Source organism: Cuculus canorus, chromosome 3 (genome assembly GCF_017976375.1).
Source record: "Cuculus canorus isolate bCucCan1 chromosome 3, bCucCan1.pri, whole genome shotgun sequence".
NCBI classification, from domain to species: Eukaryota; Metazoa; Chordata; class Aves; order Cuculiformes; family Cuculidae; genus Cuculus; species Cuculus canorus.
Window position 1 is genome coordinate 61,623,997 of NC_071403.1, and position 25,977 is coordinate 61,649,973.

A 25,977-nucleotide genomic window follows, 5' to 3' on the forward strand; every position below is an offset into this window, starting at 1 on the left:
TCCCGCCTTGTCCCCACCAAATAACAGAGGATAGACACCAAGATGCAAATGATTAGGTGGCAACTCATTATTTTTCTGTTTTTTTTCAAGCTGACCTTTCTAATATCTCTCTTCCTGGGGGTCTCTATGCCACTAAGAGAAATGAGGAGGTGGAAGGAAGAGAGAAATCAGAAACATTTTGGCTTGCAACCCCTACTTGAAGCTTATAGTGTGGTTAAATACTAACAGCATTCCCAGAAATTGTAAACTCTGGCAAAAACTGTGACAGTGTTCCCCCCCAAAATTAGTCTGCCTGTAGGATATTTGCTGTAGACTCAGGCTGGACTTAAATTAAGGTTTACTATCACAGAAATCAGTTAATAGAAGCGTCATGCCCACTTCAACCCAGCACTGATTATCATTGCAGATATTTTGTTTTCACGCACCATCTCCATTACTCGTCTGAGAAGCAGTACATACTGAACTAACATATATACAGAAAATACACTAAGTAATTCTAATGCAATGAATAAAGTTTAAGTAAGAAATAGTGAAAATTTGCTTCTCTGTCTCAACTATAATTCTGCTCCATCCCTTGAGCCGAGTCCTGATCAAGTTTTGTTTTTATTGAAAACTCAACACTCACCATTTCCAAATAAATAAAAATTAACTAGGGAAAGTGTAGTATCGTGTGTAAAGCATCTACAGTCTTAGTCTGGGAAATGTTGTAGCACCAATGACTTAGCACAAATGTGCAGCTCAAATCAACTGTATAGATTCTCATACATTAAATGAATGTGTCCCAAAGTTTCTGAACCAAATACCAAAAGAATAGTTTCATTGGCAGTGTTCTGGTTAGCAGATTAAAAAAACATATTATAAAAATGTTAATTATGTTATTCGAGGATATTGAAGACAAGGTGCATGTGCAACTGCAGCAGTTACATAGTAGATAATCTGTGTATGCCCAGTCTGATCCAGTCAAATGCTCCAGACTACTGAATTTTGCCGTATTAAACAGGCAAACTGCTTATCTTGTAGCATTAAATCTCAGTCCCTGTTGGCATTCACATATGAAAAAGGTAGATGAAGAAATATAAAATATATAGGATAAAGCAATGAAAGCCAAGATAACTAGTAAATGCAGGGTGGCAGATACCATGGCGAATACGAGCAGAAGAGGGGTCACTAGAATACTCCAAAGCAGAACATCTGTTTTTTCAAGGTTATTTGTAACTGGAAATATCAGTATTAAACTCATTAGTAAAACTTTACATGAGTAAACTCTGCTGACCAAATATAGTTAGGCACGTTGGAATTTCTTATATTTGTTTATTTATTTTTAAATCTAAAAGATCGTGCTAAAACACTACATCAAAAGAATGCTAAAGTTCCAAGCTTAAGAACTCTGAGGGTGAGAACTTTCAAAACTACTTTTGTTGCACACATAATTTTTAATCTGTCATCTTTCTGTGAGGATAAAATAATACCCTCTCTCTTCTGCTTTTAGCAAAGAGCTCTTTACCTCATTCCATGCATATGTAAAATATATTCATTGAAGAGATACTACTCAACATGTAACTATTGTTATGTTTTAATATGTCAGATATTCAGCTGCATTTCTCTGCATAGATTCCTGTTAAGAAATTATTTGATGGCTACCTACTTTCACTGGGTACAAAACTAATTTCTTTGCAGCTCCTCTTATTTCACAGCATAAGGGAATTTCACAAGAATGATTTTCTGCTTGTGGCTTCCCTATGGAGGAAAGAAGACCCTAACAGTTTCCTCCCAAAGACAAGGGATGAAACTACAGAGAAATCAAGGTTATGAAACTATCAATTGATTTCATAAGGTCAATTTGACATCTATAGCCTTTCCCCTGCCCCCAAAATATCGCATTTTTTCAGACCACCACTTCACACTACTTCAGTTAATTTTTGTTCATATTGTTTCACGCTGCTGAAAACCAAAATATGTGTGTTGGGCTCCTAGAATGATGAAAACAGTGGAAAAGCTGAGTTAAGCAAATTGCAAAGGATCATACAAACATATCTATTACAGAAGCCTACTAAGAATGCGTTTCTCAATATTCAACTGCTTATATCCCAAGATAATTTTTCTCTTCTTAAAGTTCTCTACCCTATTCACTGCCTGCAATTAGTGACATCAAGGTATAAGAGACAGTAGCCTCTAGCAATCTAACCTTGATTCATTTCATGAGCAGGTCCATTCTAGTGAATGTAGAAAGTTCTTAAAGGAAAAAATAGCCCAAGATTGATTATTCAATTATAAAGCATTACATACAAAACAAACAGAACAAAGAAAGCCCAGATGACATAGCAAGGTTAACAGTTTAGTGCAGTGCATAATTTTTCATGTGGCCATATATGCACAGTTTGTCATTATTCGACTAGGAAGTTGAACGATTACGTTGGCTAGAATTTCAATCATCCTTCTGCTGATTTCTTAGTATTGTTTCTTCAGTCCTATAGACCTTAAGTGTTAAGAAACTATCTCCTTCCCAATTTTAATTATTAGGATATTGATTTCACAGTTCGTCTTGGTAATTGAGAAACTTATAGCATGCAATTATCATTGTATCCCTTATTAGATACTCCCTGTAAAGTACTGCAGAAATAGCCATGGGTTTTGAAGGCAAAATAAATTGTTTGTTCTATTTAGTTTGACTCAGGTTGCTAACAGAGTAACTCAAGCATGATATAAAAATAGCAAACAACAATCTTCCCACGAATAATAAGCATTTAAAGTTTTGTAAAATTTTGTGTTTGTTTACATCACTAAAATGTATTCCTCTGATAAATGAAAAAAAAAAATCAGGGCACTGTTCCTGAAAAAAAGGCTTTCAAAACAACTCTATTCAAATCACTAAAAATCTAACAGTTATTTGCAAATTCAAAATGGAGCCCCAACATGACTGTTGTGACTGCTCCACCCCAACTTCCACATTTAAAATGGAACTCTTTATATGTCTTCCTTTAAATTAAAATTAAAAAGTCTATGTAACAGAAGCGTCAAACCAATCAGTTCAACCTTTATATGAAAAAATCGCTGCTTCACAAGCATTGCCTTAAGAACAAACACTGCAGTATATTGAGATATGTAAAGCCATAATTGCAGATACTTCCAATATCAGAAACAAAGAGAATCAATTAATTCATGTCTGCAATCCAATAACTGTTTCTACCTGCTGTCATGGATCAAACTGCAAGTTATCTTGCATTAAAAAAAAAAAACAAATTAAATGCAATTTCCTCTTAAGTATTTAATCAGAACATTATCTAGCTTCTATATATAATCTTGTTACTTATTCCACTGAATAAAGAATATACATTAACATCTGTATTGAAAGATAGCTTTTATTTAACCTTTTAATTTTAAATTTTTGGTTTTAAAAAACGTTCACTTTGAAGAATATGTAAAGACAGACCTAAATTCTATGGTCTTAAAAAGTTATTTAAATTTATGTTAGACAAATCTAGGATATCAAAACTTTACAAATTATATTCCATACAACATTTTGCAAAATGGATGCGCATTATTTATCAAGCAAGTGTGACCAAGTGTTAACCAAACATCAGAAATGATAGCACTTCCTGTACTTCACTATAGTTTGTCATTAATTAAATCAATCCTTCAGCACAAAGTACAGAATTCCACTAATATCTTTGGTTTGAGCCATATTATCCTACGAAAAAATGCGGTTAATAAAACCTACTCTGCAATTACAGAGCTTGACTCTATGATACAGTTCACAGGTCATGACTGCATATTAAAATTTAAGACCCCAACTATAAAAATGTGTAATATTTAAATGCTACTGCAAAAAGTATTATGTTCTGAAACAAATATCAAGTAGTCCATTAAATTTTTAAATTTATTTTAACCAAACCTTTCAATATTAATTTAAGACTCAATATAAAAGTTGTGTAAAAGGCTCTGTGCCTACAATTAGGCAAGGACGCTAGTTCAAAAAGGTAAATGTTTAAACTCCATAGAAAAGTTAGACGTTTTCATATACTATGATTGGCAGTTTGCCACCTTAATGACTATACAAAAGCCGCCTTTTCAGTTATATCCTATCACTATTAGCTATGTGGTATGACTCAAGTATTTGGAACCCAACTATCTACAGATTCCATGCAAAATGAATGATTTGTTACAGTAATAACAAAAATAGAATGACTGCTTACAATTTAGTTTTATTTCAAGCTATCAGAGATCTGAACCACTAAGAGGGATGTAGGGACAGAGAAGCAAGCATTGGTCTTTACCATTTGTATTACACTGATAAATTACCCCTTACTATCACCATTTCAATTCAAAATATTTAATCTGGCTCACTTAAGAGTCTTTATATCTAGCAGTGCAATAAATAATTGCATTCTTCTAACTCAAACTTCGTGTTTGAAAGTGATCACTTCTACTACAGCGTGCATCTTCATTCCTACACTTACAGCAGTTCCCACAAGGTGTTACAATGACACTGAGGACCCATCATGCAGTCTGTTAAATCCATCCACATAACAAAACAGAATAATTTCACATAATTCTAGGGATTTAACTGAAAAGCAGAATCTAGTAGCTAAGTTTTGCTTAAACTTATCATGTAGTTCAGTAATATGTACATACATTTCCCATTCTCTGACCCTCTGAAATGCCTCCTGGAGGTAACTCCAGACTCCAGTGACTTCCTGTATCAACTACAGGGTAAGTCTAAGAAAATGGATAAGATTCAAAAGGTCTAAGAGAACACTGGTCAAAAATTCCAAGTTCTGACATGTCAGGAACCTATTAGCCGTAGTCACTCTGCCTCAAAAAAGAAAGAAATGCCATTTGAAAAAATAGAAAATAAATTCTACTTTAAAATAATTTCATAGCACAATGTGTGCGATAGCTTACAGCAATCTCAGATAAGGCTGACGTCCTCTTTATCACTCTTGGTTGAAGGTAAGTGATAACTGCCTGGCAGTCCCTTCATAAAGTTGAAGCTGACAATTGCTCCTTTATAAGGACACACTCATTGTCCTTCTGATTTTTGTAACTATCCAGTTTTAAACAGAATCTTTGTGTTGGTGAGCTGACAAACAATTTAGAGATCTCTCAAGAGCCTCTATGCCTGTATTGTATGAAAAAGACAAGAGATACACAGACAGGATGTTGAATGAAAGGAGCTAGTCAGGAAATATAAGAGGAGAAAAAACCAAACCAAACCGACCAAGGTGTTTGGCTTATTTGTATGATCAGTAAGGCAGTAACAACCTCTGCAGTCTCTGCTGATGGAAACTAGGACATAAGCAGAGCAAGTCACATTTCCAAATCCCAGAGAACAAGAAAACAGCTACATCAAAAGACAATGATTATGGAGAATAAAGACTTGAGAAGCTATTGGCAAGAAGGAAGAATCATTGGGAAAAATAAGAAATATTTTTGTAACATTAAAGAGAAAGCCTTCAGAATTCACAGTAAGATTGTAAGATGAAAAAGAGCTGGAAAACCAATGGCTGGCATGTAAAAGCTATATACGCTACAACTTAAGAAATGGAAATAATAAGAAACAGAGGACAACTGAATTAAGGAACAGTGCCAAACGAAGATCTAAGTCTTTGAGTTCTGAAAAGACTGATTTCAGAATGAATCCTGACTTTGAAGTAGTCTTTAAGATACTGAAGAGACAAGATAAGGAATAAGACTGTATATGAAAAGAGACAAGAAACAGTAAGTAAAGGTATGTTATATCACTCAGTCACTTGAATCTAAAATACAACATATAAAGTTTGGCTGCATAGATACACAATTTAATGACTTACAAATGTATCTTCTTTAATAAATAGAAAAAGAATCTTATTTGTTTCAACAAAAAAGCTAAATACAACAATTTTATACACTGAAATATGTTTCTAGGTCAGAAGCAGCATCTCTGAAACCTCAGAAGTCTTTAAACATGGAAGAAAGAATAGGAGATTTAACTTATTACTGCAAAGCACATCCACAGATTTTTTATTTACCCTCCGCCAGTCAGATTCAAGGGCAGCTAGGTCTTTCAAACTTTAGATTTCCATGATATCAAGAGCCCTTTGAAACATTTTGTTCTTTACTTTAGTGGGAGGAATTATGATATTCTTCAAAGCAACATCCCATAGCAGCAAAAACACATTCAATTAGCATTTCCTGCCATCATTACTTCAGACAGCATAAAGACATCAAGCTACAGATGATTATGAATATATCAAGAAATTTCAGCAGTTGCACAGAGCACACTAATAACCTAGGCTGATAGAATACCAACCTTAAGATCAATATAGTGGAAAGTATTTCTAGAGGTGCATTTTAAACGCTATGTGGAACTTTCATCCACTTATCTTTTACAAAAGAGAACAACAGCCTGATTATCCTTCTAAAAAAATTCTTTGAGCATAGTCTAAGTGGTTACATCTATATTTTACTTCAACTGATGGATCAAATAAACAATTTGAAGTTCAGGAGCTTTCGACACCTGACATTTAGTATCCAAAGTGTAATAACAAATAGAGTAAACCCAACTGTTAAGTCTCTGTACAGCTCTTGTAAGTCACACTCTAAATATCCTCCATTGACATGAACACTCCAAACACACTCCAAGGTTTACATTGCAGTGCCTGTCAGCTTTTTCACCTGTTAGATTGAGCCACAAATGCAGCTAAATGAGGTGAATGGGACAAAAGTTGTCCATAAGTCTTTTCTCTGCAGACTACAACTGTAGTTGCCAAATTAAAGAAGTTTTAAATGCCTTTCTCCACTCAAGCAGGACATGCACATGCTGCATAGTAAAAATCTTCTCAGTGCTGCCCAGAATTCTTGACAACTGCCAGAATGTTTTGCTTGTTGGTTTCAGTAGGGCAATTTTAGTACTGCTGTGAGGATGAGACACATCTTCAAACAGAACAGGCAAAAGATTTCAAAGAATGTTGTATAAGTTCTCTTATGCACAGAATCTATTTCTTTGATCTACACTATACCTTTATGTCAGCTAAAGATGGAAGAATTAAAAAGAGAAAAGGAATCAGTCATCAGATTCTTGAGCATGGTAGCACTGTACGGACTACAGCAGCACTGCAATGAAATAAGGGAAGACCAGAAGTTGCTCCAATTTGGCAAATGATCTGTCAATAGAGATAAAGTTCCCTGCTAGATGTAGTGATATTATTTCCAAATGAGAAAGCTTTAAACCAATTGAGAAAGAGTATAATACAAATCAGCAGTGGGAAACAGTTTTAATTGGAGCTACTAATGGGGTTTTAGCAAATTAAGGAGGAGATAATGCTTAGTTTATCTTACAAATTAGCCAGTAAAACTGCCCAATTACAGACTTGCTTATTGTAGAATACTATTCTAATATTGTATTGATTAATATGCGTACATACATAGACATTCCTGGTCTGTTCCTTTTTGTTAAATGGACAAAATTAGAAATATATTAAATATTTTTTATGACCCTCATAAAAGAAAACCAAGTAAAAAGTGTTTCCCACAGAGAGGTTATGCAGTTTCCATCCCTGCAGTTTTTGAATCCCTGACTGGATAAAGCCCTGAATGGGCTTCACCTGGCTCCACCTCACAGATTACTCTGTTCTGAGTGGGAGGTTAAGCCAGATAAACCCCCTTCAGTCCCTTCCAACCTGAATTATCCTATGATTCCATGAACCCAGAAAGTTTTCAACAAGGTAATGATCAAATCACTTGCAATTTCTGCAGAGATGTTGCTCATTCCGACAGACACAACAAAAACGGATCCTAAAAAAGTTTTCCGTAACAGTAGGTGTATATATACCCCTACTGAAAAACTTCTCCATTGACCCACAATTGAGTAGGCAATATATTGAGCTTCAGAATGCCAAAACTATGTGGTTCTCTTGAGCTTTTTTTTTTTTTACCAATCATGTTGAATAACAGGGAGAAGGAAAAATAAAAAAAAAGGAGAAAAAGAGTCTGAAACTCGTATTTACACCTTTCTATAGAGACAAACAGAGCTTTGCCTGGCATTTTAGGGGTTTTTTCTGCTTGACTGTAACAACGGTACACAAACTTTAACAATTATAGCTAACTCCTCCCACAAGTTCACTCATAACAAAATTTAAGAAAAACTCAGACTTTTTACTTGGATAAGAAACATGACAAGCATCAGGGAATTTTCAACTTTGTACCTTTTCAGTTTACAGTTCTTTTGTCAAACTATTTCTTGGTAGAGACCATATGTTACATACATCGGCTAAGTTTTCTTCTGTTTTGATGCAGATCAAAATAGAAAAAAATGCTTGTAAAATAAAGTTTCAGTTTTCCAAGGATTATAGCAACAGTACATACTTAGCCTTACTCTCTTAACTACAATGAATTTAGGAAGAGATATAAAAATGCAAATTGTATATACTGACAAAAGCAAAGTTTATACCTCCTTTTCTTTGTAAACCATATTGGGAAAATTGAAGTTTGAAAGAATTCACAAAAAGCAACAGAAAATATTTTTTTTTAAACAATAAAAAAGTCTTTTAGGCAGAAGAAAACCATATTTTTTGTTACTTAGAGAACAGACAAATCACATAGTGCATGTCATATTAAAGATGAGGGAAACGGCAGCCCTTATCTTATGCCTAAGATCTGTTCTTTGCTGGTACTGCCATCCTTCCAGAGTCATGACAAGTGGCACAGGATTCACAGTGAGGGGGAGGGATAAAATGTCCTACTGTGATGTTGACCTTCTAGTAGGACTTGTACTTAAAATGTAACAGCCTAGACTAAAATTTCTGGTGTTAACCAGAGTTCTGAGAGAGTTCGTTTTCGCCCAGTGTCTCCATCAGGGTAAATCACAGTGCCTATACGTCTCATTCCCTGAACCTACTGATGTTATATGTACAGTAATTCTGACTGTAAAGAACATTAAGCATTTTCTATAATTTTACTTTTTGTAGGATACAGAGGATTAACTTTGGCAAGTGATACAGCTTTCAACTAATAACATATTTTCTTATGCTAGTTTTTTCAGTTACATCTAAAAACCACTATAACCTACAGCTTCCAAGTATTTGCAGCCTTGTTAGGTTAGTTGCAGGGATGATAATTACAAGCTCTGGTACAGCCAAACTCTACTTTCACAGCCAAAAGTTCCATTATAAGTTTTTCTGCTTTAACCTGCTTCAAGTGTTGTTAGTTTGGCAATGCTAGATCTCAATTCTTTCTACCTCAGAAGGCTTACACAAACAAGCAATAATCTGAAAATCCTATGAACTATCCCACTAGCCCATGGCAAATATCTTTGAGAGAAGAATTGAACTCCTCCAGACAGTAAACTGTTCAACTTCCTAAAAACATTTTCCCCAACATTCTATACTCTGCTGGTTACCCGTTACACAAAAAAAACCAAAACGTAGAAATACAATTGTCTCATAAGATCGCAGTTGTTTAAGAGGAACAAGCATCAGGACTGGAAAATACAGAAAGTCATTATATCTATTTTTCTTACAACAAAGAGTTTGCAAAGTTCAAAAGCAAGCTCAAAAGAAATACAGCAATACTTAACAATGGCCCACAGGCAATTTCAGTCATAGTTACTAAAATACTTCCATTTTCAAGATTACCTACACAGCAGGAAAAAAAGTCTGTTAGCAGTTCTAATCAATATGTGGAAACTACCTCTGCTTACATCTCTTACAGTGGTTGTACTTGAGCTTGTTTCTCACCCATATGTGGATATTTTGCTTAAAGTTTCCATTTGTTTTCTAAAGTTTCTAGAGACTGTTTCTTAAGCAGCTCTTATGCACTCTCCTTTTATATATAATGTAGTTGAACTAAGAGGGACACATAACTTTCGATGTAGTAAGACTCTAGCAGAATTAACATTTTAAGATGGATTTAGAAGTACTTGAGTTCCTCGATTGGATTTCACTGGCGAAGGATATAACGTCCTTGAGTATTACTGTGACACCACCAGTGAAAGCAAATTACAATGAACATCATTATTCTGCTAAAATGTGTGTAATTCTAGCTACTGCTCTGCATTAATAGGTAATATTTACAATGACAACAGAAGTACAAATCAACAGTTCTGAAGGAAAGGACATAGTATAGAAAATATGACACAAGGATATTCATTCAAATCTGAATAGACTGATCAGCACGTTTGTTCTACTACTGCTTTGTAATTTAAAGAATTTGTTTTAAACAGCAATTTCTTCTTTCTGCCTAAATATCAACCTAGTGCTGTGCAAATAATTATGATTTCTCAATTTGTGCATGATTATTTAATTGCTGAAGCAATGAAAACAGCAGGAGCTGTGTCTTAAGTTCATTAATTTTACAGGATAGTAAATTAAAGGCCTTATTCCATGACTGCTTTTGCATATACTGCTATCAAAACTACAGGTAAAAGGATCTACATGAAGTAATGGAACACATTTATTGAGCAGAGTCTTCCTCTGTAATTTCCTAATCACCCTGTAACATTCCTTTGTAAGCACCTTCAACACTACAAATAATTTATTTTCATGCTGAAATAAATTCATACAAGACAGTTTGCAGAAAAAAAAAAAATCACTGTTAATAGTTTATAGCTAATATTCTCAGTGTATACGCACACCTCGTTAGTTTTCTTTTAATATATAAAGGGCGGATGAATCGAGGATGATTTGTGGGTAAGCTAACAGAGGGAAAAAAAAATCAAGTTAGGAACTTGGTTAAAGATCTCTGCTTCAGCTGTTACTTTTCCAAGGGATCTAGGACTGCTTTGGAAACAGCCTTAAACACTTGAAACTCATTTTCACTTGAGGGGTATAATTCCCAAGGCACTCCATGGCACTCATGTCCAGTCTGTGCAACCTCACATCAGAATTTGAACCCAGCAAGGGACCAGTGCTAACAAGGAACCTAGAGAGAAAGTCCTCATTGCTTCATATTCCTAAGACCCAGCACACAGAGCTAAGCAGAAGCTACTCTTTCAAGCAGTAGAAATCAGCTGATTATCTCAGTAAATGAAAGACAGGCATTAATAAAATGATACATGGGGATTTTTCATGAAATCGGGGGGGGGGGGTGTTGTTAAATTATATGCTTGTAAATGTATAACAATCTTTAATGCAACTGATTCTCGTAGAAACAAAGATGAATGTATTTTTATATCTATGCACTGTGGCCAAAAATTTAGTGGCTGAATTTGAAACCTTAGATTATGGCATCTCAAGCAAAAATTTTTAGTATGTATCCTGAGAAAAAGGCTTAAATACAAAAGACAAACCCCCAATCTGTCAGAAGATCATATACTCTGTAGAATGAGTCAAAAGTTTAAGGTACTTATTTCAGCCTTCAAATAAATCTACTGTTCTACATATGTCAGATAGACTGAAGTATTATTTCTCAGTAAAAAATCTCTAAAAACAGCTGTGAATGAAAGCAATAATTAATGGAGCATACACGCAAAGCTTTGTTTTGCTTTTGAATCATCATTCTTCTAGACACATGCAGCATGTGGATAAAGAAATGATGGACCCCCAGCTTCGAAGGAAGTTATCTGTTATGTCTGTACTATTAAGTGTTACTTGATAAGTATATAGAGTTCTCTCCTGATAAGCTGGCACACCTGCCTTAACTTTTGCTTACTGAACATGTTGGGAATTACTCAGAAACCTAATTCTATCCTATAGAGCCACATATGGATTCTCAAAGGACATTGATATTTCTTGTTAAATGAAAGTGAAATGGATTCTAGACCTCCAGGTACTCCTGTTCTACATCCAAAACTACTGCCTGTAAATTTCTGGGTAAATCTGATACCAGGGTACAAGAGAGGCATGAACACACTACAACAGTCCAGCAAAGATGATTAAGGGGTCAGAGCATCTGCAACACAAGAAAAGGCTGAGTGCTGGGATCGTTCAGCCTGAAAAACAGGTGCTCAGGAGGGATCTCACCAATGTATATAAAAACCTGATGTGTTGATGGTGTGAAAAGATGAGAGTAAGATTCTTCAGAGTATCCAGTGAAAGCACAAGAAAGCAAGGTGCACAAACTGAAATAAATTCCACCTAAGCACAAATAAAGACAATTTGTTACTGTAAGGATGATCAAACACACTGGAAACAAAGTTGTAGAGTCTCCACCCTTGGGGATATTCAAAACACAGTGAACATGTCCCTGAGCAATATGCTCTAGCTGACCTACCTCTGGGCAGTATGGTTGTACTCAGTCTTCAGAGATCCCTTCCAAACTCAACTATTCTCTGTTTGTACAATTCAGCAAAGTAAGACATGGCAGACAGCTAAGACAAGCAGTTGAATAGGAGAATGGAAGATGGATCTGCACCCCTTTTAACTAGTAGGCAGCTTTCTCCAAGCCTCTGATAATTTTTGTCTTTCTCCTTTCTCCTCATTCCCCCGCATATTAACATATTTTACAAACAACAGCACAGATCACATTCGTCAATTCAAACTCTTGGTTTTGTGACCTGATATCTATATTGCTTTCTGTCTGCTCTCTTTCTTTTACAAACACTGAGATAAGGCAAACTCAAGAATCTCTGCATATTGGATCCTTTTCAACTTGGGCAATCAAAATCACTAACCATATTTTGGGGATACAAAGGGGAAAATGAGGAGCATTCTGTTTCAATAAAAAGTTGGTATTTGAGCAAAAGAGGCATTAATGAAGATTTCTTTTTTCATTAGAGAGATGAAGCTGAAAAGAACTTAAAAATAAATGCTTTGGTGTTTTTCATATTTTAGAATAGAAACATATTTTAAGAAAAAAATAATTTTCCTTACTAATTAGTCACACAGTTTTAACTACAAAAATGTATAAACAAGAACAGCTTTTGCAGATTTTTCCCAGTTTGGTGGCACTCAGTTAAAATTCCTCCTCCACATAGGCTGAGTGCCATGTATCACACTGATTTGGGATTTTAACATTTTATTTCTGAAAACGCATCAAAGAAGATACAAACAGTTCATGCAGTATGTATTTTTCCATCAGGGCCTACAAATACACGTTTTTACCTTCAATATAATAGCATCGGCTCATTAAGCTCATATTCTGTAAACAGCTTGGAAATGTATACCAAACAAGTCAATGAAAATTCATATCCAGAAGCAGATGGTGAGAATAGCAAAGCTAAGCAAAGAGAGGCTTAATTGCAAAATCTATCCAACTAAGCAAAACGATGGTATTCTACATTCACAGGCATTTACTTCAGAAAGGAACTCGACACACAGAGACAAGAAGGTTGAGGCAGGGGAGGGCACTTCTGTGTCATTCATCAGTCCACTGACTCCTTGGAGAATTGCCACCAATTAAACAGTATTCGTGTACAGTTGGCACCAACTCCATAGTGCTGCATGCTATGTAAAATTTTATGGCTTGTTGTCTTGCCAAAAGCAACACATCTAATGTTTTTTCTGTTAAATTAAAAATCAACAAGAGATTTAAAGCTGGCCTTCTACAAAAAGACAAGTAATTCAATTTATTCTGGTACAGTTCTCATTTAGAATGAGCCAAATTAATAGTGACTAGACAAGGTATGTGAGAAATAAAGTCACATTATTATAAACCCTACTTCTTATTTAGCTCACAATATTAAAAAATGGAGAGAAGAGCAAAAATGTTCATCACCAAGAAAAAACCTGATAAAAGAAAATTGTGTTTCATTCCTGAAAAAAATGATACCGTCGCTATAATAATCTTTATGACAGTCTTCTTCTAAGCGTGTTAGCATTTATATCAAGTTGCAGCAAGATTCCTTTGCTTTGACTGATGATTTCATTGACATAATTCACTATTTAACATGACTAAATTAGATATTTGTAGAAAGTGAGGAGGATTCTAGGTCTTGGTACCATATACGTTCAGAACTCAGTATTTCACTCATTATGTTAGAATTTAAATACAAGATAAAAAATAAAACAAATCTTTTTCAATAGTCAGGAGTCAGAGAAATGTCAGAGACAAGGTAGAGTTTTCAGAGGAAGATTTCCAACATTCAGATTTAATATTAAAATATAAAATTCTACTGTGGAAGAAAAGAAGTCACATTGGTTCTCATAACACCTCAGTCATGATGCAGTAAAGTTTACTTCTCACTTGTTCAAAGCCATATAAAAGTAAATTTCATATTAAAGTTCTTACAGGATTCCATTTTATCTTCTATTACAATCTAACAGGGTGTTTGGGGAAGAGATTGCTTTAAGACCCTCAATAATATCCATTTCCTGAGGGCCTCCAATAAAAGAGCCACAGTTTAAGTAGCAGCAGAGAAAAACACAGATACAAATGTCACACTGAGTACTGTTGCTCCTTACCTTCTAGGTGCTCCATCCTCGTGTGGTTGAATAATCACCACTTTTACTGTGACCGACGTACGTAAAAGATCAATCATTTGTTCATGAGTCAAAGTTGCCACAGCTACTTTACAGATCTCAACCAGGCGGCTCCCTTGTCGTAGGCCTGCCTTCCATGCAAAACCAAATGGTTCCACATCTGCCACTATCCCTTCAAAGTTCACATGGAATCCAAGTTGGCCCAACCCATTCCTCCGAAGGGTCATTTCTGTGGTTTCACATCCTCTGGTCACTATCTAAAGAAATATCAGATTGTTACACTATCGTCAGGGCACTCACTTCTTTGACATACAAATAAATCTGTTTTCAAACACTATAAAGCCACATATGGCTTGACATGAAATATCTTAATAAGCTAATACTAACAGTTATTTTGACATTTGTGATTGAAGAAGGTCTTGTCATAAAACAAAATGAACAGAACATTTCACAATGATAAAAATCTTAGATACTCAAAGCAATACTGGTGTGCTTCCCAGAGAAGCACTACTCAGTGCATTTCAGGGCTGCATCGAGAGAGAGTAGGACTGTATAGCTAGTGAAATGTTGGTGCTGTGACCAGGTGAAGCTGTCAAAATCCCTCCCTTTTCTCTACCAGAGTCAGACAGGGTTGACTAGGTGCAGTCTCATGGGAGGTTTAAACTGTTTTGAGATCCTATTGCCACTACACTGCCCCCCGTATCGCATTAGCATCCGTGCAGCCATGCATATAGATATATGACACAGCTGAAAAGCAGGGTGCCTTTTAAAATAGCGTTCCGTAGCTTCATAGGGGTGGGCAGGCAGGGAGTGGGTGGTACTGTCTCCTTCACTGGCAACTATTATTAAAGAATGTCTCCATCATCAACAAAGGAACTTAACACACAGTAAATATTAAGCTGTAAGTTACTCTCATAGCTTCCTTTTTACACTTCCTGTTTAGCCAAATCTTTTGTCCACCTCTGTTATAGTCAAGGATGAGAGGCTCAACTTCTACTCCCTTCCTACTGCAAAGGCTGACTAGAAAAACCTTGGACTGTTTGCGTAACATATGCCTGCAGCTTGCTGAGTGACCGAAAGACACATTTTTTGGTACCTTAACAAATTCTAAAGCACTATCACTTTACAGAATTATTTTTCTATATGGGTATCTGTCACAGTGGAAAAAAAAGACTAGAACTTGCACACATAAGAACAAAGTATCATGAAACCATGAGTTACTTAAGCTTACTGATCTGAGGGGGCTGGTCCATGCTCATGCTTTTAACCTGCAATGAACTCAAGGTAATAAAATACAGTTAGCCCTCATCCATTAAAGGCTAATATTCATTTCGCTGCGAAACACCAGAAAAAGGTCTTGCAAGGATCTGATACTTTGAGCGTCACTGCCTAGCAAATTCAGCCTACTGAAACTGTAGTGCTTTGACTTCAGAAAACTTCCAGTTATTTCTGAAGATGTAGGCTTCAAACTTAAAAAATGTGAAAGTCATTCTAGAGAAGTCTAAAATGTACTCTGGAAGTTTGTTTACAAAATCATGTTCTGTATCTTCGTATCAAAAAAGAATCAATTTCCTTTGTCATTATTCAGCTCAGCCTTTGGTATCTTTTGGAAGCTTTCCATTTTAAACAGAATTTTCTGTTGTGTTTATAACTGTGCATATAGTATTAGAGTTAAACAACATGCTGAAAGCACTAAGCTTTAACTTCTTTTTCCCCCCACTCTGAGGTTCAAGCTACATAAGTGAAAACTAAGTTTTCAGCTCTTCATTAGATTCCCTGCACTTCTGTCACAAGTTTTTACAATATATGCAATATTTAGTCATACAGTGAAAAGAAGATCATGCTATTACAGTCAGAAGCCCAGCAGGGAGATGGAATTTAATCCTTATGAAATGACACCATATTCTTTTGGAGAGGGCAGTTACTTCTTTATCATTATGTCACAGTTAGAGAATACTGCAGAATAAATGCACTAGCCAAAGTATATGGATTTCTCCAACTCGAACCACTCAAAGGAAAAGACTTAATAAGATAGTCTTCCACAAGTATATCCTCTAAAATGTAACACTGCATGTTACATAGTAATGTCACAAGGCTGCTCCACTTCAAAATAGGTCATTCTGTGTATCTGGTTGCCATTCATTGAACACATGGCTGTGCGTGAACTATGAGTTGGCTTCTCTGAATGAACAGATAAAAGTGAAAGACAGAAATCTTCTAAGTCCCATGAAGAAGGTGAATATTTTTTTCAGTATACAGATTTCTGAGGAAATTTTTCCTACGAAGAGTCTCATCTAATGATTCATTCAAGGTTTTAATTTAATCTTTTATCACTCTGCCATTCGCTGTTGTTCTAGAGCTCAGAACCTCTGCTTTTTCTGTCTTCAAACGCAGACCACCAAGTTAATCTATCGTTTGCTTTTGCTGCTCTTTCAACTTTATATTGCCAGACATTCTCCTCCACAAATACAGACCTGACTCTAGATTAACAAACTCCAGCTCTTTTTTTAGCCCTGAACTGATTCTTTTAGTGCAAACCAAAATCACAGTCCCAACTTTTCTCATCTTCACCTAATCTCGATATTCAGGTAGCTTTCCTAGTAATCTGAATTATTTAAACCCAGGCAAAAAAAAAAAAAAAAAGGGTAGGTATTTCTTTGACAATCTTATTTAGCAACTGCAACAATTTACTCACTGGTTGTAAAAAAATACTTTTCCTAGTGACTGCAAAGGGTTAATCATCACTCAAGTTTGATATTACATCACAGTTTGAGCTTTCATCTTTAGCATCTGCTAAGCATGTGGTTGCTGACCTTAGCTGTGTTCTCAATCACTTAAAAGCTTTTTATCATACGCATATGAAGCATGAATTGAAAGGTTTAAATACTTTTTAGCGGTTGTAATGGTCACCTCCGAGCTTCTATATCAAAACATATACAAGAACTGTTTAGAAAGCATTCACCATCATAAAGCAAGTAGGGAATAACATATGCAGCTTTCAAAAGAGGAAAACAAAGGAAAAGAAGAAAAATTAGGAAAGAAATAGGGATGAAAAAATTTTTAAAACAAGTAATGACAGCTAATTCTTTTAAACTGGATAGGTGGCAGTGAAAGAGAGAAGGCTGCCAGAAGTTCTCTGGAATACATACTTGAAGTTAATATTCAGGTTAACTGGGCAGTAACTGATGCTAAATTTTTGAGGCTTAAAGCCAATTTGTCATTATTTAACCCAAAACCTAACCATAAAAATAACAAGAAGATTCAAGTAAACACAGAAACCATTTAATTTTGTCTTTTTATTTACTGAATTTTAAAGATCGATCCTCAGCAACAGGAAGATTTCCACATCCTGTAAAACTGAAGTTGTCACTGATGACAGTACAAGTTTTCACTAGAACTTTGAATCTTATTTGTGTTAAGAATTGTTCAGTCAGCAATACTTAATGTGAGTGAACTACAGGAATGCTGTTTTTCGGAAGGGAAATATGTGTATAAGGAAAGTTAACCTGAAGACCTCAATGAAAACGGTAACATAACAGTGGCAAGAAGAGTTTAAAGACATTATTCTGTTTAAAGATTAATTGTACTTTGGAAGAAAAAAATGTATTATTTAGAGTATGATACTGAGCAATGCTAAATGTGACTGCAGAATGACAGAGGCCCTTAAAATATCAGCTGCAATCCAGCTCTTCCAGTGTGAAAATGCTAAGCATAATGATTTCTTTATACTATGAGGCTTTCTAATATAAACAAAACCGATATCATCTAGATCACTTAAATCAAGATCAAAGGGTGAAACGTAACCACATGCATCAGCACTTTTACCTTTGAGTTCCTGTCAGTTCATTTGTACTGACAGAAATAGTTACAGTACAATAGTGCTAACAGGGTCATCAAGCATCTGAAAAGCTTTATCTAGTCAGCTGTAAAAACTGGCCTTATTTGGTCTAGTTTTTTTGCCTCTTGCAGCTGCTCAGTATAGAAGAACAAATCAGCAGAATCACTTATATAATTTTTTTCTGCCAATATTCACATGGGATTTTATTAAAAGTCAAAGGGAGTATATTTTAATATAAGAATTAATTCAGAACATAATTCATTAAGACTTTGCATATTTTTAAATTCAAGTTATTTCTGCCTCTAAAGGTATGCTTTGAGAACAGGATACAGTAAGAGAAGACAAGAGTTTAGCCTTTCAATCTTGATTTCAACACAGAAACCATCCATGGCCTCAGGCAAATCTATCAGAGTACTGTTATCAGATTCCTCATCCCTGAAAATGGGTTGATAACACTTATCTTCTATGCTGTTGGGGATTATTGTTTGTAATGCTCTCTGAAGACTGAAAACAATCCTGATGTATAAACACAGGACGTTTTTAATTACACCTCAAAGGAAATGCAGATAATTAGCTCTTCGTAAAAAAAATCCCTGCATTCCGGTTTAGAAACTGTACTTACTTCAAGTCTTTGAACAATTTCTCTGATGTCTTCAGTACAATTATCTGCTGCGGACAGAAGAATACATTCTCCTCTTTCATAAAATATTTTGATGCTCATTAATCCAGACGTCCATCCAATAACATCTCTGCAGGAGCAGTTAAACACAACGTTTTTCGATTCCTTTTCAATCAACATGATAAACTCATTGGAGATTCCGAGGAGACATTCAATGTCAGCAGACTGGCCAAAATCACGTGCAATCACATTCCACATAATCGCTCCAATGCTGAAAAGATGTGCATCTTTCCTTGGTTTCACTTTTTCCTTTTTTTTCGCCCCTAAAGTAATAAAGCTAAACTTTGCTGAAGTATCCACTGTAGCTGTGGTAACAAAGTTTTCTGCCAGATCTTTCAAGTATTCTTGACGTGTCCTCGTGGCCATGGCTCGAAATTTTTCTGACTTATGTGCCGCGTTTTCCGCATTAATAACTTTGGCTAAAAGAAAGTCCCTAAAGACTGCTGATTTGGGGAAAGTTACTCCTTTGGGAATGGGTGGACCAAATGGAGGTACATCTTTTGATCGTGAAACACCAACACTGGAAGTAGAAAAAAAAACCCACAGTGGTTAATTCCTAAGAAAAGATCAGCTGAGCAGAACCGTGATCTGTGCAGCCCATTTACACAGTTGGGTTTAGCTTTGATATGTCAATTTTCAGACATTTTAGACACATTTAAGAAGAAGAAAACTGACTGGGTTGTCTGTCTTAAAAGGGATTTTTTTTCTTTTAAATATGATGGATGTATCTTACTAACACAAAAAAATATCAAGACAGACTTCTTAAGGTGTCATTGTCTCCTTTCTTTAATGGAATAAATACTAAAATTATTTATGAGACATAAATGACATGTATTTTTAATTGTTTTTATACAAGTCTGACTATCATTTTCAGCTATCACTCTTGCATGATCTTAAAACTAAGAAATACATATAAATAGAAACAGAATTTAGTTTAATCTTAAGACATTTTGCTACAATGAAATGTGAAGACAAAGAAAAATGTCAAATGTGCCTATAATGAGAGCACACTGCATCTGTTTAAGCTGCCTACTCTATGTTCATAAAGTTTCAAACATCTGCAATCCTGCCAATGTTGAAACAGCAAGACATAAAAGAAATAGGAATATTTTCTCATTGATACAATTATACATACAATTAATAACTACATAATGTATTCCAACTGAGAAAGGATTTCAAAATAGTGTGCAAGCTATGTACAACTGCTACTATTTGAAATGCAGTCACATTTGGGATGACAGACAGACATCATTCAGTAGTAAGAAAAGTGTAACTTACGAAGTGTCAGGTATTAAACATAAATGAGCTCCTAAAACAAAATCAAGTTCTAAAAGACAGCTAAAAGACAGTAATACGACCCAATCTCATTATTTATCATTAATTTCATTCTACACAATTAATAAATAACATACACATGCTAAATCTGCACCCTTATGTTTCAAGTCCTTATTATTTTCACAATTCCCAACCAGTTCAGAACTATACTTCCATCCTGGTTATCTTGCTAGAATTCATGATGCAGTAAGTTAAATGCGAAAGTTAAGGTAATCTGAAATTTGAGATGTTTTTATACTCCACCAAAGTCCTCATTCAGGTACTTAAAGGCCATGACTCATCCCAGTGTTACAGTGTTATACTCAGGGATTTATACAGATTAATAGCCTAAAATACTCTATTACACTTTGAGTAAGGAAATGTGCAATACAAATTCTAAATTAATTTCTATTGCCGTGTCTGCAAATCTTATTTTCACTAATTTGTTTTATCCCCATTTTTTGCCCATAAATCAGCAACACAGAGTTCTGCATATATGTATTTAAGTCTACATACTGTGCCCCACAACTCTAGATGTGTGCAAGGGAGACACCGAGGTTTCAAACTCAAAAAATGTAGCAGCAGATTTTAAAACTGTATACATAATATCTCTAGGAAATACAAACTGTTGAAAGAGGCAGTTCCATTGTAGTCTCATTACTTAAATAGTTATAAGTTATAAGGCTCTACTCACCTATAGCACACATTTTCAGTGCAAGGATTATGCACTTTGACTATGACAAATACATGTTGAAAGTGGGAACGAATATTTTTTGGAGTAAAAGGAAGTGCTCCTGGCTCTTGGAAGACAATGGTAACTATGTCATTTCCTATATGCCTTTTCCTTAGCAGCTAGACAAGAAACATGCATTGAAAAATTAGTTATAAAAATAATCACAATTTCTTCATTTTAGCAAAAAAAAAAAACCCAAACCAAAATAAACGAAGCTTATTTTTTTTTCAGAAATAACTTCTAATTAATCATCCTGGATTGCTACAGATAAAGGAAACTGGACTAAACTACAAAAAGATAGGGAAAGGAAATAGGACTAAGTTCACAAAAATACTACTGAGTTCTCTCACATCCCCACATGCATTCTGCAAAGTTTCTGCTCATTTCTCTTTTATTCTATGGGAAAAAATATATTTCTCTTATGTTAGTGTATCACTTAAGTAATAAAGTTTCACAATGCTTGACATTTCTCACTATCCTGAGAACTGTACACCAGTTCCCTCCTTACAGTGTAATATTTGCTTCCATAGGAAAAATATAATATTGCTTTTCTTTCCCAATAAACCTTCATTTTCCATGTTGTATTTTTATTAAATAGTGTCCTTAATTCTATGAGCTATCTTTTTTTTAAACAGATTATCATGAATGCTCACACATTCTAACAACTGCAGAGCTGAGACACAAAATACTTATGGAGAAACAATAGCTATTAGAAACTCATTAATTAAAAATTTATTCTTGTAATTGGTAGCTCTCATCATCAGAATATATAAAAAGACTAATTTAGAATACTAAATCATTGTTACAGGTTAAAATTTAATAAAAACTACAAAAATTGTCCAGTAATAAGGGACCACTTCTCTCTCAGAAAATGCCAAACGAAAAAGCCCCACAGTAAAATGACGTTCATTTTCCTCACAGAATTATATTAAGCCTCTCGAATTTTTCACACTTTTTCTTAAATATCTTTTCTTATAAAACATCTATGTGTATTACCAGATAGAAAAAAGTAGTCTAGCACGTGCTACATTTTAAATATCCACCCAAAGTCTGTCAAAGACTTTGCATAGTCAACTAATAGCATAGACACTTAAAGCTTTAATTTAGCTCATGCGTAACTAAAAATTATGAGAATAAAATATTTGAAAATTATGACAGAATAAGTAAAAATTCCTCTATCAAGCTGATCATACAGAACATAATCATTCTAATAAAACAGTACTTGCTTGTATTTCCTCAGTTCCATTAAAAGTTTGTATTTCAGCTACCAATAAAGCAAAGTTGCACGTGCTAAAGCATAAGACCCATGAGGATGTTTCATTATACCTCCTAAAACAACACAAAAGCCGGTATTCTAAGGCAGTAAGAAGGGCTCAAGACACAATTTTAAAGCACTCAGTATACTCACATTATTTTTAACATAAACAAAATACTAAATGCAGATTGAAGATATAAGACTTCTGATGAAACTTTAAAACAGACATAGTAACAGAAAATAGTATTTGTATATATACATGGTTCAGTCAAGTTCTCATATTTTTAAGACTAAAATCAAAATAATTTGCTATATGAACAATTTAAGATATCTGTCTGCTGCATACAAATTACAGAAGCAGCACACCACGTGGAACTGATCACAGAACTTAAGTGTGTCAGGTATGCTTTAATTTGCTGAGCTAGTGAAGCATACAATTAGATCATCTTCATGAAGCACAAGTTCATGTTTAGAGGTTATTATTATCTCACAAGTTAGAATTTAAACCACAGTTAAACTTGTAACAAACCTTCCAATTATGAGGTACAAGGCGATACATTTCTGTCTTTGTTATACAATTAACTGCCCAATTACTGCTTCTTGTTCATGTCTACACCTATACATCTCCATAGAGCAAAGCCACAAAAATTAGAAAGGAACATCCAGTTTAAGGTTGTATTTATTTCTCAAGACAATCATTGTTTTCAAGACTATCTTCTGCTTTTGTAGACCTCTTTAGGAGGTTCTGCTTGCCATTATAGGTTGCTTAAGCAAGAATAGCAGTCACCTAATAAGTTTCAGAACTGTTTGAAATTTTAGTAGCAAAAACAGTCTTTTCAAAATTACAGCCGTTCTCATATACTATCCTTAAACTACTTTCCAATAGCTTAAACCTCTAAGAGGCACAAAATTAGAAAACATGAAGTCAGGTCATCAGTTTAAAGAACCTTACCAAGCCTGCAGAGATCTTAGTGACTTCTTCAAAATTTTAAAATAAAATCAGTGTAACACTGTTATTTATAACTGTCATGCAGAAGTGGTCAGCAAACTTCAACACAATGCAAAGGCAAAGCACAGTCATGTCTGTGCACGGAGTATCATAATGCAAAGAACTTGGAAAGGGGAGAGAAGTAAACGGGGGTGATTTGGAAAATGGGAAGACGTGCTCTGGATAAGATAAAGGAATAGGAAAAGAATAAAGTATTGAATGGAGCAAAAGGAAGGAACACTTGCTTCCAGGGAAGTGTGAGATAAGGATAGCATACTGAAAATGAAAAAGGAATTGAAGGAAACTGGAACTAAGCAAAAAGATTTATAAGAAACCCTCTTCTAGTTTCCATTCTATAATCTACATTTTCTTCCCAACTTTTACCTCCTATGCTTTTTTCCCAGGTTCTCAGTTTCCCCTTCCTCTCCCATTTTGAGGTCTGCTCAGGTTTGGGGGGGCTTGCTGTATTTTGGGTTTTTTTAATCTGCCTTTCTAACATACTCTAAAGAGTCTCATGCCAGTGCAGAGCACAATAGGAACTCTCAACAGAGTGTACAGATTATGAGGATTACTTACAGTAAGGAGACACACAAGCTTTGACTTCATTCTAGTATCAGTCTAAACTGACATGGGAGAATTTGAAAATTATCCAGATCAAGTACGATAGGCAGACAAAAGGAAATCAGTGAAGTTTTACGTAAGAACACAAGACACGCAAAGGGGAGTCTGGTAAGGAAAATATGTTAGAAAAGCAGAATCCATTAGATTTACAACAAATAATTGTTGCTATATTAATTTTGAGATTTTAAGTACTCAATTCTTAATTTTCAGATATGCACCTCTCAAGAAAAGTACTATCTTAAAACTTATCATATTTAAAGGTTATGCCTAGCCATAAAAACTACCCACTTCTGTGGAATTTTAATTGTCTAGTCAACTGCAAAACAACAAAGAATTCTTGTTGAAATAGCAGTGAAATAAATTCTTTATTCAATTAAGTGATGAAACGTTAAGAGTCAAGAAAATTTTTACATTTATCTTAGTATATTTCTAAGATAAGTAGTTTCAAAATTTTATTTTCAATTTCTGCTCTTAACCATTACCAAAGCCAGAAACAAACACGAAAAGATATTTCATCAGATCTGGTTAAATCACGTTTGGTATAACCATGTTATCCCAACCATATGAATAGTAGCTTAAATTCAAGTTTATTTGATTATTGCATATCTGTTTCATTTTTAAGTTTTCATTAAACTAGTTGAAAACTGATTATTTCAACAGATTTGGATTAATCAGCTCTGACCATGTGTACACAAGCAGACTGCAAACGTGTGAATGGGAAACTTGCAAGGGAACAATTTGAAAAGGGACATTGCAAAGGCAAAGTGTAAAGGGAAAAGCCTTGAACTATGCTTGGTAGAAAAAGCCAGTAAAGGAAAAGCAACTGGCCACACCAGGGCTGGTAGTCTTTTCTGTCCTAGGGAAGGAACAGCCGACTTCAAAGTTCCCAGCCTATATTGCAGCCAAAATGAAAGTTACCTTGCTCTTTGGATCTCCTGCTGCCTCTAAAACTAGAGGGATGTCCTGATCAGGGACCAAGCAGGGCGTAGTTATGTCCTGGAAGAAGCAACAAACAGTTCTGGTGTGGCCTGGTTTTGGCTCACAGGTATTCGGAATATAAGCAATGCTCAGTGCTTGCTCATTGAAGGTCAGAGTCCTAGATGATGAAGAGCAACTCAATACCTTGCCCAGTCATTACCAAACAAGGGACATAGGGATAGGATACAATAACCTCATTGCCAGTACCAACACAGCATGCTAGCAGAAATACCCTATTGAATGGGAGGGGTCTTCATTGCTAACATGACCTAATTAGAAAATGACCATGGTCCCTAACTTCCCCTTACTTGGGCATGTAGAGTTAGTGAGTCAAATTCTGAAGAGACAAACAATATTCATATTCCACAGCACCCATAAGTGTCTCTATCTTGAGCACAACTGATTCAATTGCTTCTGTGGTCTTCAGCATCTAAAACGTCTCAAGAAAAAAGACCTAAATGAATTTTATCCTAGCTTGTAAGAAATAAAGTTGTTGATGCATTTCATGCTTCAGCATGTATTTTGGAACTAAATAGTAAAAGAAGAAAATTAAACAATGATTATAGATCCCCTTTGCACACTAATGCTGGCTAAATTCTAGTCATCTAGGTGAGCTTGTCACATTTCATTAAGATAGTGTTCATGCTGTGCAAATAGTACTAGATTCCAGCATCTAAAAAAAAACCCAAACCACTGTGGTGGGTCTTCAGATAGGCATACTACTTGAATTTGGAAAACTGCCACACTATTTTGATCCCAAGAAAGCCATGTAAACCAACATGGTGCTTCTACTACATTTTGAACCTGTTTAAAGTGACAATGATGAGAGCTTGTTAAAACACTGTGGAAAGGAGTGCTTGTTGCTGAGGAAAATCATGGAGTTAAAACTGGAAGATTTTGCTATACACAAGAACTGGCACCTGCCTATAAAGAAAGACACATAAGGAAATTATGAGAATGTGAGGAAGATACAGGAAGAAGTGAAAGGACAGTGATAAGAGGTGGCCAAACAACACAGCAGCAAAGCTGACAAAGAGCAAACAATTATGAAAAATAGTGGATCGTGGCAAGAGGATATCCTGTTCTCACAAACAAGGGAAAGTCATGAAAGACAACAAAAGTAATAAACTCCAAGTAAGGTCATATTACTGTCACTGCCTGTGATTAGCTAGGAAAATATTATTTTTTTCCTTTTAAAGCAAGCTCATTCAGTGTATTATATCTTCTTAAGAATGTAC

General features: G+C 35.1%; 1 protein-coding gene across 6 annotated transcripts in view; it reads right to left on the bottom strand.

Moving 5' to 3' along the window:
- Window positions 1-25,977, bottom strand: part of SIPA1L2 (signal induced proliferation associated 1 like 2) — a 138,824-nt gene that overhangs the window by 39,659 nt on the left and 73,188 nt on the right. For 4 of the 6 annotated variants that reach the window (XM_054061475.1, XM_054061470.1, XM_054061471.1 and 1 more), the window contains 4 exons: window positions 24,680-24,757; window positions 20,859-21,016; window positions 18,794-19,370; window positions 14,316-14,590 (listed from right to left, as the gene is read on the bottom strand). In XM_054061475.1, coding sequence (XP_053917450.1) covers window positions 14,316-14,590; window positions 18,794-19,370; window positions 20,859-21,016; window positions 24,680-24,757 — 1,088 coding nt within the window. The remainder of the gene's footprint in view (window positions 1-14,315; window positions 14,591-18,793; window positions 19,371-20,858; window positions 21,017-24,679; window positions 24,758-25,977) is intronic. The other 2 variants (XM_054061473.1, XM_054061474.1) reach the window with 1 other exon arrangement.